Raw genomic sequence first — 13,245 nt, 5'->3', positions numbered from 1 at the left:
CATCACTCTGCACACTGGGACAGGAGGATTTGAGTTGATGGCCTGCCTGGCTACATAGCAGAACACAACAAAACAGTGACCAGTGAGAGGAGGATAGAAGAAACAGGGAAGGAGAGCAGAGAGCAGGACTGAGTACTCATCCCCGGCTTTTGCAGGGCTTGGGTGGGAAGGTTTTAAGTTTAGGGCTACTCTGAGCAGCTTAAGCAGAGTCAGTGCAGTCTGCCTTAGAAAGACTGCTTGCTGTAGCAGTCCACAACGGCCCTCTCTGCCTGCAGTTCCGGCACACAGCAGGGAACCTCATTGCTTGTCATGTTTTCCCCCATCCAGGCAACTCAGGTGTTATTTATAAACACATTGAATTTTGTTACTCTCTCTGGTGGCCTTAAAGGATGTAGTAATAAGAATCCCGTGCTCCCAGCAACACTTACGAGGTAAGAACATATGTACTTATTTCTAAGGAGGAGTTTTGTTTTCTTTCCTATACTTTAAGAAATTTAGTATTAATTTCTTAATTAGCTAACACAGGAAATATTATTTTGATAAAGAATTCAGCTTATCTTTTTACCTGGTAAGTTTTGAAAGTTGCTTTACAAAAAGAAAGCCTAAAATGCGTTAAAGGAAGAGCAGGGTAGAAAATACACAAATGTATTTTCTTTTTCATTTTTCCCCTGTCTTCTTAGGAATGCAGTTAGGAGTAGGTAGAACAATTTGTGGCTTTGTTAGGGAGGTAAGATGGAAAATCCAGGGGGAACACTATCACTCACTAAGGAAGGATGGGTATTTACAGCCTTTTAAACAACTGACATTGATGATGATTTTTGGATAACAACATGAACTTAAGACCTGTACAGGTTGGGTGTGGTGGTGCACATCTTTAATCCCAGAACTCTGGAGGCAGAGGCAAGGGAATCTCGGAGGGGGTGGGGGGGTTGAGGTCAGCTTGGTCTATGTAGCAAGTTTCACAACAGTGCTATAGAAAGAGATCCTGTCTTTAAAAAAAATTAAAGGAAAAGACCTGTAACAGACTGTAGTACAAATATTTCTTCTTGAGCTTCTAACCTCTTTGTGAATTCCTTCTGTGCTGTCCTCTGAGTCTGCAGAGTGGTCAGGTCGTCTGGCCCCTTCTTTTCCTTCCTTCTCTCCCTACTCTCCTTCCCAAGATCAGCACTGGGCTCAGCTCAGGGGCCCTTGTGACTATGCCTGTCAGAAGGGTTGGGAGCTGTTTTTTATTCCAGTGACACATGTTGCTGCCAGGGAGTTAGAGAACAAGGAGCAGCTCTGGGAAGAGGCAGTGTGCTGCTGAGGGGCTCCGGTAGGCTGCAGAGGGGGTGGGCAGTCTCAGGATCTGTCCGCCAGAGGTGCCACTGAGATTGCAGTTTATTCTCATCCAAAGATGAGTGCCTCAACTTTGGGAGATATTTTCACTTCTGAACTGCTTACAAATGTAATAAATTTCTTATTGGAATGTTGTTGGAAAAGATGTGTGTAAGCCTTTAATTTGTACAAAATAAAATTAAAAAATTTATGTGAGTTACCTACTATCCAGCCCTTTCTAAAGCTGTCATTTGCCCTTTCTAGGTCATATTGGGTAGGTGACATCAGCTGGACACATGACAGTCTTTTTCTGGCTTGTGTATTAAAACGTGGCTCCCTGGTTTTATTGACCTGCCTAGGTGAATTGCTAACATTAGTTACATTTGGTTGCTCTATAGAATTTGGGCCAGCTGAATTCATTCCTCTTCATCCACTAATAACATATAGGTGAGAAATTTAAATTGTTTTGTTTATAGAATGTATTTTCTTTGGTGATTAATTTTATTATATATTTTTACAAAAACAATTTCATCTCCAAATTTATGTTTTTTTTCTTTCTGTGAGTCTGTCATGTCAATATCTGTTTCTTATCTGTTCCTAATTATTTATAGTTTTCTTCCTGTTTCTTTTTGTGGCTTAATCCTGGTGAAAATATGACATTGTGACTATGTAAGTATAAAGTTATTTAATTTTTAAAAAAGATTTATTTATTTTTATTTATATGACTACACTGTAGCTGTCTTCAGACACACCAGACAAGTATATTGGATCCCATTACAGATGGTTGTGAGCTACCATGTGGTTGCTGGGAATTGAACTCAGGACCTTTGGAAGAGCAGTCAGTGAGTGCTCTTAACTGCTGAGCCATCTCTCCAGCCCTATTTAGATTCTTAATAGTACTAAAAATTTATCTTTTCTATAAAAGACAATAAAACATGATGTTTATTATTTTAAAAATATAGCACTGAGAGAACTTAGTGAATAAAAATTAACATATTTTCCCAAAGGACAAAATCTGTTAGTAATAGAATATAGAGTACAACTATATTTGGAGTTTAATTGTGAAAGAAGGTAGCAATTTGACTTTGTAGTCAGACAAGTCATTTCAGATACTAGTTTGCCTTTTTATTAGTTGTGTAAATGGATAGGGTTTTTTTTTTTTTAATTCTCAATTTTTTTCTCATGAAATGAGGAGGGTAGAAATTGCCTTCTATGATTAAGGGAATAAAGTAAGGAATAAGATAAGTGCTGAGTAATTTTTGGTTTACAGTATATAGTTAGATGTATAGAGAGAGCAATTTTAAAAAATTAACTCATCTTAATTATGTGAGGAGGTGGGTGCAGTGCATGTGGAGGCGAAGCCTCCGACACCCCTGGGGCTGGAGTTATGGGGGTCTGACTGCCCTACATGGATGCTGGGATCCAACTCCAGTCTTCTGGAAGGGCAGGAAAAGTTCTTAGATGCTGAGACGTCTCTAGCCCCAAGAGTTATATTTTAGATAGATAAACTAGAAATGACTTTTGAAATTTATGAGTCTATAGAAGGGAAACTGACATGGCTACCTCCTTGATTTGTTTAGCAAAAAAGCAATGCTTAATTTTTAATGACAGATTAATGCTAGAACACTGTCAATTCCTAGAGTAAAGGTTTTTTGTTAAACCTTTATATTTTTATTTTATATATATGGGTATTTTGACTGCATGTATGTTTATGAACTTTGTGAATATGGTGACCCTAAAGGCCAGATAAGGGTGTAAGATCCTCTGGGATTGGGGTTACAGGCACTTGTGAGTTTCTGTGTGGGTGCTGAGAACTGAAATATGTGTTTCCTTAAATTTCCTCACATTCTTTTTCTAAAATTACTAACTTAAAAAGTTATTTCTAATTGATTTCTCTTTTCTAATAAATATTCATTATTTGAAAAAATGAAATTTGAAAATCATGACACTTGGCTAAATAGTATAAAAGTGATTCTTACATTCCAAATTCTCAGAGATAACAATTAACATCTTAGGGTATTGTCTTCCAAGTAAGATACTCATATTGCATTTGTAATAATAGTAATATGTTAGCTTCCTTCAACATATGATAAATTACATTAAACAGCCTCTTTATAATTTTGTTTTAAGTGTATTTTGTATGTATGTATGTGTGTCCATGCAGTGCTATGTGCATAGGCACAGGTATGCCGCAGTGTATGTGTGGAAGCACTTCTCCCCTCCCACCTTAACAGGTCAGGCATACGTGACAAGTGCTTTACTCAAGAGCTCAATGGATACACCCTCATCTCATCTGGCCTCCTGGGCACTGCACTCATTGGCATTCATGCAGGCAAAACTCCCATGCACATAAAAAACCTAAAGGTTAAAAAAAATAAAATACCTTCACTGCAGGAAATGACAGTTTCCTACTAGCATTTATTGGTCACTAAAAATTAGGCATTGTGCCAGCTGTGGTGGTGCATGCCTTTGATCCCAGCACTTGGGACGCCGAGGCACATGGATCTCGGTCAGGTAAAGGCCAGCCTGGACTTAAAAAACAGAGGCAAGTTCCAGGACAACCAGGGTTTATTACAGAGAAACCCTGTCTCAAGAAAATAAAATAAAATTAATTAATTAATTAAAAAATTAGCTATTGCTATTTTGCTAAACATAATCAAGGACATACCCACATCACTTTCCTTTGTAGATTGATACATTTAACAGTATCTTTTATACATCTCTCTTCTTGTCAGACACTGGTTTTTATTGGTTCCATACATGCTGATTGGACATTTGGCTAATGAAAAACAATCTTTATTAGAATTCTTTGTCTTTGTGCGGTGCTAGAGATCAGACGTGGGACCTTGCATTTGGTAGTCAGGTCCTCTCTTGCCTGGTCTCCCATAACTGTATTTTAATAGTTCTCTCGCCTAACAAATTATAATGTATTCATCTGTCTTATATTTATAAAATATTAAATATAATAAGCAGCTATGTTGTATAATCAGTCAGCTATCTCACTATAAATTATGCATATTTATGAGAGTCATTTAATTTTAAACTCATAAAATGTCCTTCATGATTATATTCTCCAAATGTTATTCTTTCTTTTCCTTATTAACAGTTGTACTGATTATAATTTTTGTAATTCTATTCCTATGCTTATGTAATTTAGAAGGAAAGTCAGCTACTTAACTCTTTAGTAATAAAAGTAAGATTCCATAATTTTTTCTGAAACAGATTTCATATAGTTAAAAAAAAACATAGTTAAGTGCCACAAAATTCAGGGAAAAGTCTGGAAACACATAAAGACATATGTTTTGATCCCTGTATGTTTCCTGGAAGACAAATGTATAACTAATACTCTCATGTCTGTCTGTCTGCTTGCTCTCATCATTCTGTGTGCTTACTTTGCCTTGCTTTGAATACTATGATTACTTCCTTTAAGATGCTTCTCTTGCTGACTCTTGACTTTTCATGTTTGTTTGCTAGACCACAGCAGCTTCCGTGTCAAGATTCAAATAATGCTGTAGATTCGTCAGCCTCTGAGAGCGACCCTCTGAGACAGAGGTTTTCTGTAAAAGCACACTCACGGCTACCCTACCTTATTGTCTCTGATGGATACATGGTCACAACCCTCCGGTCTCTTGATAACCAGTCTCCAACAGTGCTCATGAGGTCCTTGCTTCTTGATTCCACCCAGAGGCTTGAGAAAGCGTACCAGAGTATGATGCTGTCTAAGGTACAGTGCCTTTGGGTATCTGTGCTTAAAAATACTTTTCTCTCCTTTCAAAGTTAAAACTGTTGACAGTAATAATAGCCTTTTTGACACTAGAACTTTTAAATGCTTTAAGTTTATAGATAAACATTTTTCTTGAAAATTATTTTCTCTTTTTCCACAGCCCAAGGACAGAGGCCTGAATTTGCGATCTCTGGATTCCTTGAGATCTAGCCTGTTGAAGCATCAAGGAAAGGAAATTTTAGTGCACGGCACTGTCCCCAGATTTCTGCAGGCAGAAGAAACAGTGAAATTACATGAAAGCACAGATGTTCAGGTGCTTATTAGTACAGACTGACTTTATTCTAAGAAATTCATTGGTTTGTTGTTTTTGTTGTTCTTTTCTGTTGTTGTTGCTAAAGGAAATAGAAATTTAAGAATAACACAATGATTCTGTGCATAAGGCTTGAATAATATTAAATATTTCTCCCTTTGTATTTAGGAATTTGAAGGAGAAGAAGCTAATGAAGTTGAACAATTTCTGAACAACTCATTTTCTTTTTGTAACCAAAGAAAAGATCCACTGTTTAATATTGTCAAGGAAGGAAAATTGGAGTTTGCATCTATGTTTGATACAGTTCATGCAAGGGATGATTCCAAGGAGACAGACAGAACCACTGCGGAACTGCATTGTATCCAGAAAAAGCTCCTTGCAGCTTGGACTATAGGAATTTCAAAAGATGTAGCAGAAAAAAAGTTAATGTTAAATTACACAATACTTTGCATCACTCATTTTTTCTATATTCTTCAGTTTGTAAAATGTCCTTTGCCTAAATTTGACCTGTTTTTAAATAAGAGCCTGAGGTGTAACACGTGGGTACTTTGTATCTTTCAACTTTTTCATCAGTGTTTATCCACCCACTATTGGGAGATGAGATGCAGACAAACTGTGGGCCATTTGATAAAGCTCACTGCAAACGCTGTGACGCTCTTATTGACTCAGCAACAAAAAGACGGATTATTCTCAGAGAAGCTTTTAGCTTGCCTCGCTTTACTCCGAACCGTGACTGACTATTTAAACGGCACATGCAGTCTTCAGCCTGAGGGTGTGCCAGCAGCAGCTGATGAAAGTAGACCAGCAGAGCTAGACTCCTTAATGGTACCTATTTTTCAAGCTTCTAAGAAAAATTGGTCTTGGGACTCATCTTTAAAGATCTGTCCTCAAGTGACAAATCTTGTTCAGAAGTCAGGTCACAGGTAAGAATACTAACATTAGTAAAACACCATTAAATCTCTTAGACTGTAACAAGAAGTGTATAATTTGGTACTTTTTAGTATACTTACTAGGTTTTAAAACTGTTAGTACTAATCACAGAGTAATTTTTCACTCTACAAGGAAACTAACCATTGAATTCCAGTATTAAAATACGTTAATTTAAAAATATTTAAGTACCTGTTTCAAAATAGCAGCACATTTTCCTGATATAGCCATATGATTTTTAAACATTTTTTTTTGTTTTCATTTATGTCTATGTATTTGTGTTTGTGTGTGAATACCCATGGAAGCCAGAAGAGGGCATCGAATCCTCTGGAGATGAAGTTGCAGGCAGTTGTGGGTGCCAAGAGAGGCAAACTCAGATCCTCCGGAAGAGCAGCAGTGCTCTCAACCTCTGACACATCTTTCCAGCCTCTCTATATAAATTTTACTTGTCAATCAAAAATTGTTTCATGTTTATGCTCAAATATTAAAAACACACATTTTGGGGGGTGGTCTTGGGCAGCCACATGATCTTGAAAGTATATAGTAAAAGTTAAGTATATAATGTGCACAAGTGCATAAAAATTTTGTGAGGATCTTGTGGTCCTTATATGCATTTGCCACGTATAGTATATATCTTTTGATTGTGGACTGTGATCGTTAACTTGGTCACTATGTTCTGTTGGATTTGTGAAGAAACCAAGCAAAACATTGTTGATGAAGGGAGCTAAAGTTATTCTCGTCACTCATGAAATTTGATTTTAATGATTATCTAATTTTTTTGTGTAGATTGATTGCCCTTTGGAGACTATTGTACAAAAAAACCTTATGGTATCAAGCACAATTAAGCCGAAGAACTCCTGATGGAAACAGACAGTTAACTGAAAATATAACACATGAAGTATCTGTTGTCAAGACTCTGTTGTGTCATGTCCAGACTAACCTGCAGATGGCTGGGGATAGCTTGAATCAAGCCTTAGAGCTTACGCCTATCAGTGGTTAGTATCTGTAAACACTTTGTAACTTCTTGGATATGTGAAGTGATGGACTGGGCTTTGGGTTTTCAAAATGGTTTACACTTACTTGATTTTCAGAATAATTTCAGACTGGAGATATATCTACTGAATTTTAAAACAAAACCTTTAAAAGTCATGTAAACAACTGTAACTAATTGTTGGGAAAATCATCCTTAGGTGAAGAGTGTTTTCTGCTAGCATCATATGAAAAGTCAGTTTGCCTATGGCAGAAGGCTCTACAAGAAACCCAAGAGAAAGGTAAGGAGGGATTCCAAAAAAGTAACTCTGTATTGGGAAGAACATAACTTGCTGCAGAGTTTAAAAATACTACGTTGCCAAACACTTAGTATGTCTCAGGCCTTTAGTTTCTCTAAATTCATGAAACTGGTGACACCTTTTAAGATGTAGGGCTAACAGTATGACTCAGTTGACCTACCGTACTTAGGATCTAACTTCATGAGGAGCGTTCATCCTGTTAACCCATCCTACTGTCTGAACTGTCTAATTATAACTCAGCTTTATAAATATCAGTCTCTCCAGGATTCCTTGGAGCTGATCTGTATCTTCAGGCTTAGAGTATGGAGTGCTCTTCTTCCTGAGCCCAGCTGTAACAAAAGGGAAGCTTTTTATTCCATATCTCTGGTGCCTTGTGCAGTGCCGGGCTACAGCAAGCACTGAGGAAACACTAGTGCATGGAAAGGGGAGTGTTGTGCAGAGCTCAGCAGATATACAGCTCAGCTGTGCAGAGCTCAGCAGACATGCAGCTCAGCTGTGCAGAACTCAGCAGACATGCAGCTCAGCTGTGCAGAGCTCAGCAGATGCAGCTCAGCTGTGCAGAGCTCAGCAGACAGAAAATAAATGTAAAGCATACCTTCAGTCCAATATCATAAAAGATGTCATTAATTTCTGGAACCTAGAGTCCTATGTCATTACATACACACACACAACGTGTAAATCATACCTAACTCCCATGCTCTGTTTAACCTAAAACACTCAAATCTCTTAAAGGCCAGAGGCTTAGCTCCATAGTTCTCTCAATGTCTGTAGAAAGGTGGTAGGATTTTTGAAGTGCAGTTTCCCATTTAGATATTTGTGGTGCCTTAAAAAGGGAAAAAATATTAAATCTTTACAGTGCTCTCTAGTTTCTTGCCTGCCACACCCTGCATGTTTAATGATAAAATCTGTGGTTGAATGTTAATGGACAGAATGAGATTTATACTTTAATGTAGCTCTCAGTTTTAAGATCTGGTTAACTGGATAAAGGAGAGGAATTCAGTGAAACAGAAAGGTTTAGCTCTGTGTCTCTCCTTTTTTTAAACTTTATTGATTATTTATGAATATCACGTCATGTGATATTACACTCTGCCCTTGCAGCCTTCCTACAAAACAAAACACAAAAAAATACCCCTGTGAAAGTTAGGGTGTGGCACACAGGTACCCCTTTTCCCAAACAGCTTTAGTTGCACATGTTCCCTGCAGTGAGTCAGGTCTGGTGGAGGCCTCTGGCTTCTGCTACACTCTCAGTCCTGGACCCTCCTCTGAATTCCCTGGGTATCTGCTGTCGCCCTGTGTCACGGAGCTCTTACAGCTTTGGATCTGGAGGAGCAGCAGTTTATAGATGTGGTAGATGTTAGGGTGGCTCAGCTCAGAGCCCTGGGTGGCAGCTGACAGTTCTCCTGCCCCAAATGTGATCACACTGTGAAACCCTGAGATTTGCTGAAAAAAAAAAAAAAACAACAACAACAAAAAAACAAAACCAAACAAACTTGTTTCTAGTTGTTGTATGGATCAGCCCTTAACACAGACACTTAATCCCTGTGGCTGCAATATAGACACACTCTTAGCACACTCCTTTAAACCCAAACAATGAAGGTAAAGTTAGTTTATAGAAGGAAGCACCCATGTTTGAAAGTGATGTCTCATTGAGTGGCAGACAAAGTGACGAATCAGAGAAAGATTAGACAGAATAGGATGTGGCCAACTTACGAGGAGAGGAAAGGGAAGGTACTAAAGAGACTAGTGCAGAAAGCGGGGGACAGTTTTACTCAAGAAGCCAGAAGATTAGAACATTGCCAAAGTTAGTATGAGTCCTAGCTACGTTAGTCAGTCAGAGGCTAATAAAGAAGCCAGACTGAATCAATCAGCTTGGAGAGAATTTTGAGACAGAACAGCAGAGTTGAACCAGCCAGCCAGAGCTCAGAAAGAACTAGAAAAGGTGAGCTTATTCAGCAAGTCTCAGAAGCTGAAAACACTCTAGGCCTAGATAAGATTGTATGGAAGCTAGAAGCATCCAGGACTAGCAGACTAAGGCAGTAATCTCTGGAGCCAACAATTTCTTCAAGCGAATAAAAAATACTTTTACATTCCCATGCTACCTGGGTCAGCTCTTGATCTCTGTCCAGGTGAGGGACAGGGACAGCTGTGCTTTGGCCACACGGGGTGGGGCTAGCTCTCCTGCTCTCTCTCACCCACACCACCAGGGCCAGCTCTTCTGTGCCAGGCTAGGTGCAGGGCCTGCTCTCCCAAGTGCCAGAGCTGGCAAGGGACAAAGTCAGCTCTCAAGCCCTTGGGACCAGCTCTTCCCATGCTGCTGGGCAAGGGGAGGGACCATCCCTCCCTCGCTTACACTGCATGGTCAGTGAGGGGCGGGCCCTCTATCCTGTGTTCACATCCTCAGGGCCAGTTACCTGTGCTTCCTGCTGCTCTCCAGAGTGCAGTGCTGCAGCCAGCAAGGGCAGGCCAGCTCTCCCTCGCGCCCTTTGGTCCAACTCTCCTGCGTGGTGGGGCGGGGCTCATCTCCAGATCAGTGCTTCTAGACCTGTGGATTGAGACTCCGTGAGCCTCAAACAACACTTCACAGGGTTTGTGTAAGACCCATCAGAAATTATAGATACTTACAGTATGATTATATTACAATTTACATGACATAACAGCACAATTAAAGTTATGTAGTAGCAATGGAATACTTGAGGGTCACTATAACATGAATAACTGTATATTAAAGGGTCGTAGCATTAGGAAGTTGAGAAACACAGTTTTAGATGAAAGTAGTTCCTTTATAAGTCCACTGTGGGCTAGTTTTATAACTATACACATAGGTGTGACTTCTGATAGTGGACAGTTATAATAGCAATGGCTTCAAAAGAAAAAAAAAAAAAGAAAGTGCTTTAGGGATGGCCTAGAGGTGGGCAGATGTGGGCTGATGTGGTGTTTCTATGTGCACCTCCAAGGACTTAGGCTCTTTCGGTTTTCTGCTCTGTTACTATTAAGGCTCTTTCATGGGCCTGCGTTCCGGCATTGTTCACGTGCATGTAATTGGCAACTGACAGGGAAAGATGAGAAGCATGGGGAGAGGCCCCTTCCTAGCTGGGCTGCTTCCTGTACGTGAGCAGTCTGTAATATTTGCACAGTGTCATGCCTTGGTTCACATGAGGGCTTATTGTAGTAACCCCAATTAAAAATAAATTCTTTTACCTTGAAACTTAAGGTAGAAATAAGCAGAAGCTCTTCATGCTAAGAGGCAAGAATTTACAGCTTTTGGGTAACATCGATCATCTTAGGGTCTACTAGAAAGAAAGCAAAATTATTTAGAATGTAAAATGAAAAGACTTACATATTGCTGACTTGTAACTATTGTTGTTATTATTTTGAGACTGAGTCTCCCTTTGTAGCTTTTGCTAACCTAGAACTCTATATGTATACCAGGTTGGCCTTAGGTTGAAAAATCCTACTGCCTCTGCCTCTGATTAATAGGATTAAAGGAATGAGCCACCATGCTTGGTTGCTGCCCTGTTTTGTTTTTCCCTTTTATAATATTTTCATTGATTATTTGGGAATTTCATATCATGCACCCCAGGTCTGTCCTCCAACTCTTGTGACCTCCCTCCAAAAACGAGGAGGAGGAAGAAAAAGTTCAGTATGTGTTACTCAAATACTCACTGGGGCGTGGCCAAACTCCCAGTGGCCAGCTCCTTAAAGAAGACTGAGTCAGAAATTCTTTATTGAAGTATAAAACAGATGCAAAATAACTGCATGTCATAATTGTATAACTTGATGAATTTTCACAAATATTACCCAGCTGTCTACATGGCAGTAGCCGAGAGCAGTCCCTTGTTTCCATGCTTATAAGTTGAATTCTTCTGTTTCAGGAGGAAGAAGGACATGTTTTCTTCAGTTACGCTACTATCTCTCTCTCTTGTACTGTCACCTTTACTGCTATAATTTAAACGATGCTCAAGGATTATGTGATCACCTAGTAAGAGAGTTACTCAGCTGGTCCCAGTTACCTGTAAAAGAAAGTAAAGATTCTTCAGGTATACTTTTTAAAATTCACTATATGTTATTTGTTTATTTTGAAACAGGGTCTTGCTGGATTTCTGTCTGACTTTCTTGCTACTCATATAAGCAGCCCCATGCTAGCTCAGCCTCATGGCAATTCTCCTGCCTCACCCTCCTGGATGCGTGGGGTTATAAAGAATGAACCTTCCCACTGACTTAGTAGCATTACTTTTTCTTTATGGATTTAGAGAACAAATTGTTTATATGTACACTGCCTTGCCTTTACAGTGGCTAAGCTATTCGTTGTGGATTTGGGCTGTCAGCTCCTCAGTGGCTTATCACGCACCTGTTATTTGAGATTATCCACGAGCTCACTCAAGTCACTTCTCTCAAGCCATCTAAACATGTTCACTTGCTTCCTGATGCCTTGCTTTTCTCAGTACTTTGTGATCTAAGTCCTTTGTATATTTGGGACCTTAACCTCTTGTTGGATATTAGCTGGTGAATACCCCCTGCTGTGTGGGCGCCTTTATCACTGGGTTGATTGTTTCCTTTGCTGTGTGGAAGCTTTTCAGTGTTAGGAAATCCTGTCTATCAGTTGTTGGCGTTAATTGCTGAGTGAATGGAATCCTATGAGAGAGTTCCTTCCAGCCCCGAATCCTGTGTAGTACTGTCTGTGTTTCCGTCTTGTAGTGTCTGTCAGGCATGGAGGTCTTTGAGTGAGAGGAGCTCTGTCACACAGGGTGAAAGATAAGGGCTTGGCTTCATGTTTCTAAATGTGGATGTCCAATTTTTCTGGCATTATCTGTTTTAGTTTGCTTTCTGTTGTTATACTGATCAATAATCCCAGCTCTATGACTTCAGGACCAGCCTGGTCTACATAAACAAGTTCCAAGAAACCTTGTCTCAGAATAACTAAGTCAAAAGCAAACACACACACACACACACACACACACACACACACAACCCAAACCTCAAAACACTAATCAAAAGAAACTCAGGGAAGAAAGGGCTTTTTTCACTTTACAGTGTACAGTCCATTGTGAAAAGAGGAGATGGCAGAAACTAAACGTAGAAACGGAAGCAGGGAGCCTGGGGAGGGCTGCTTCTGGCTTGCTCAGTGTACTTTCTTATGCCACCAGGAGTGACATGGCACTCTCCACAGCTGGCTGGGGTCCTCCAAGAAAATGCCCTACCAGCATACCTACAGGCTGTCTGATGGATGCAGTGTTGTCAAGTGAGAGTCCTCTTCTGAGATAACTCCAGCTGTGTTAAGCTGACAAAACCTAACCATGACACCATTTACTGAACCCCAATCAACAGGAAGTAGTTTAACGATAACATTGCTCCTGTTCTGATCCCTGACTTAATTCAGGGAACTCTTTTCTCTCCTCTCTATCCTTTATTCTCTCCTATCTAATATTTGGGGTTGAAAAGATGGGAGAAAAGGGGTGGGAAGAGGGTGGAAGAAAGAACCCACAAAGTAGCCTACGACAGCTACAGCCACATTACTGAGTATATTGTTTATAGACGTTTCCTGGTGACTTGTTTGGTATTTCTTATATATATTTTCATATTCTCTATGAATGGGATAATGTGACGTCTTTTCCTATCACTGTCCTTTAGTTTCCTTCTCCTGTCCTAATGGGACAGTCCTTGGGGCACTGTTGAGAGGCAGC

General features: G+C 39.7%; 1 protein-coding gene across 1 annotated transcript in view; it reads left to right on the top strand.

The window, feature by feature from the left end:
* Positions 1-13,245, top strand: part of Cplane1 (ciliogenesis and planar polarity effector complex subunit 1) — an 86,120-nt gene that overhangs the window by 10,674 nt on the left and 62,201 nt on the right. Inside the window, exons 8-15 of the mRNA XM_052159843.1 lie at positions 328-431; positions 1,579-1,761; positions 4,789-5,038; positions 5,199-5,351; positions 5,517-6,271; positions 7,062-7,270; positions 7,466-7,546; positions 11,437-11,601. Of these exons, the coding sequence (XP_052015803.1) occupies positions 328-431; positions 1,579-1,761; positions 4,789-5,038; positions 5,199-5,351; positions 5,517-6,271; positions 7,062-7,270; positions 7,466-7,546; positions 11,437-11,601 (1,900 nt within the window). The remainder of the gene's footprint in view (positions 1-327; positions 432-1,578; positions 1,762-4,788; positions 5,039-5,198; positions 5,352-5,516; positions 6,272-7,061; positions 7,271-7,465; positions 7,547-11,436; positions 11,602-13,245) is intronic.

The sequence above is a fragment of the Apodemus sylvaticus genome, chromosome 16 (genome assembly GCF_947179515.1).
Source record: "Apodemus sylvaticus chromosome 16, mApoSyl1.1, whole genome shotgun sequence".
Classification (NCBI taxonomy): domain Eukaryota; kingdom Metazoa; phylum Chordata; class Mammalia; order Rodentia; family Muridae; genus Apodemus; species Apodemus sylvaticus.
The sequence above is the reverse complement of the archived record's forward strand: the minus strand, read 5'-3'. Positions and strand labels throughout refer to the sequence as shown.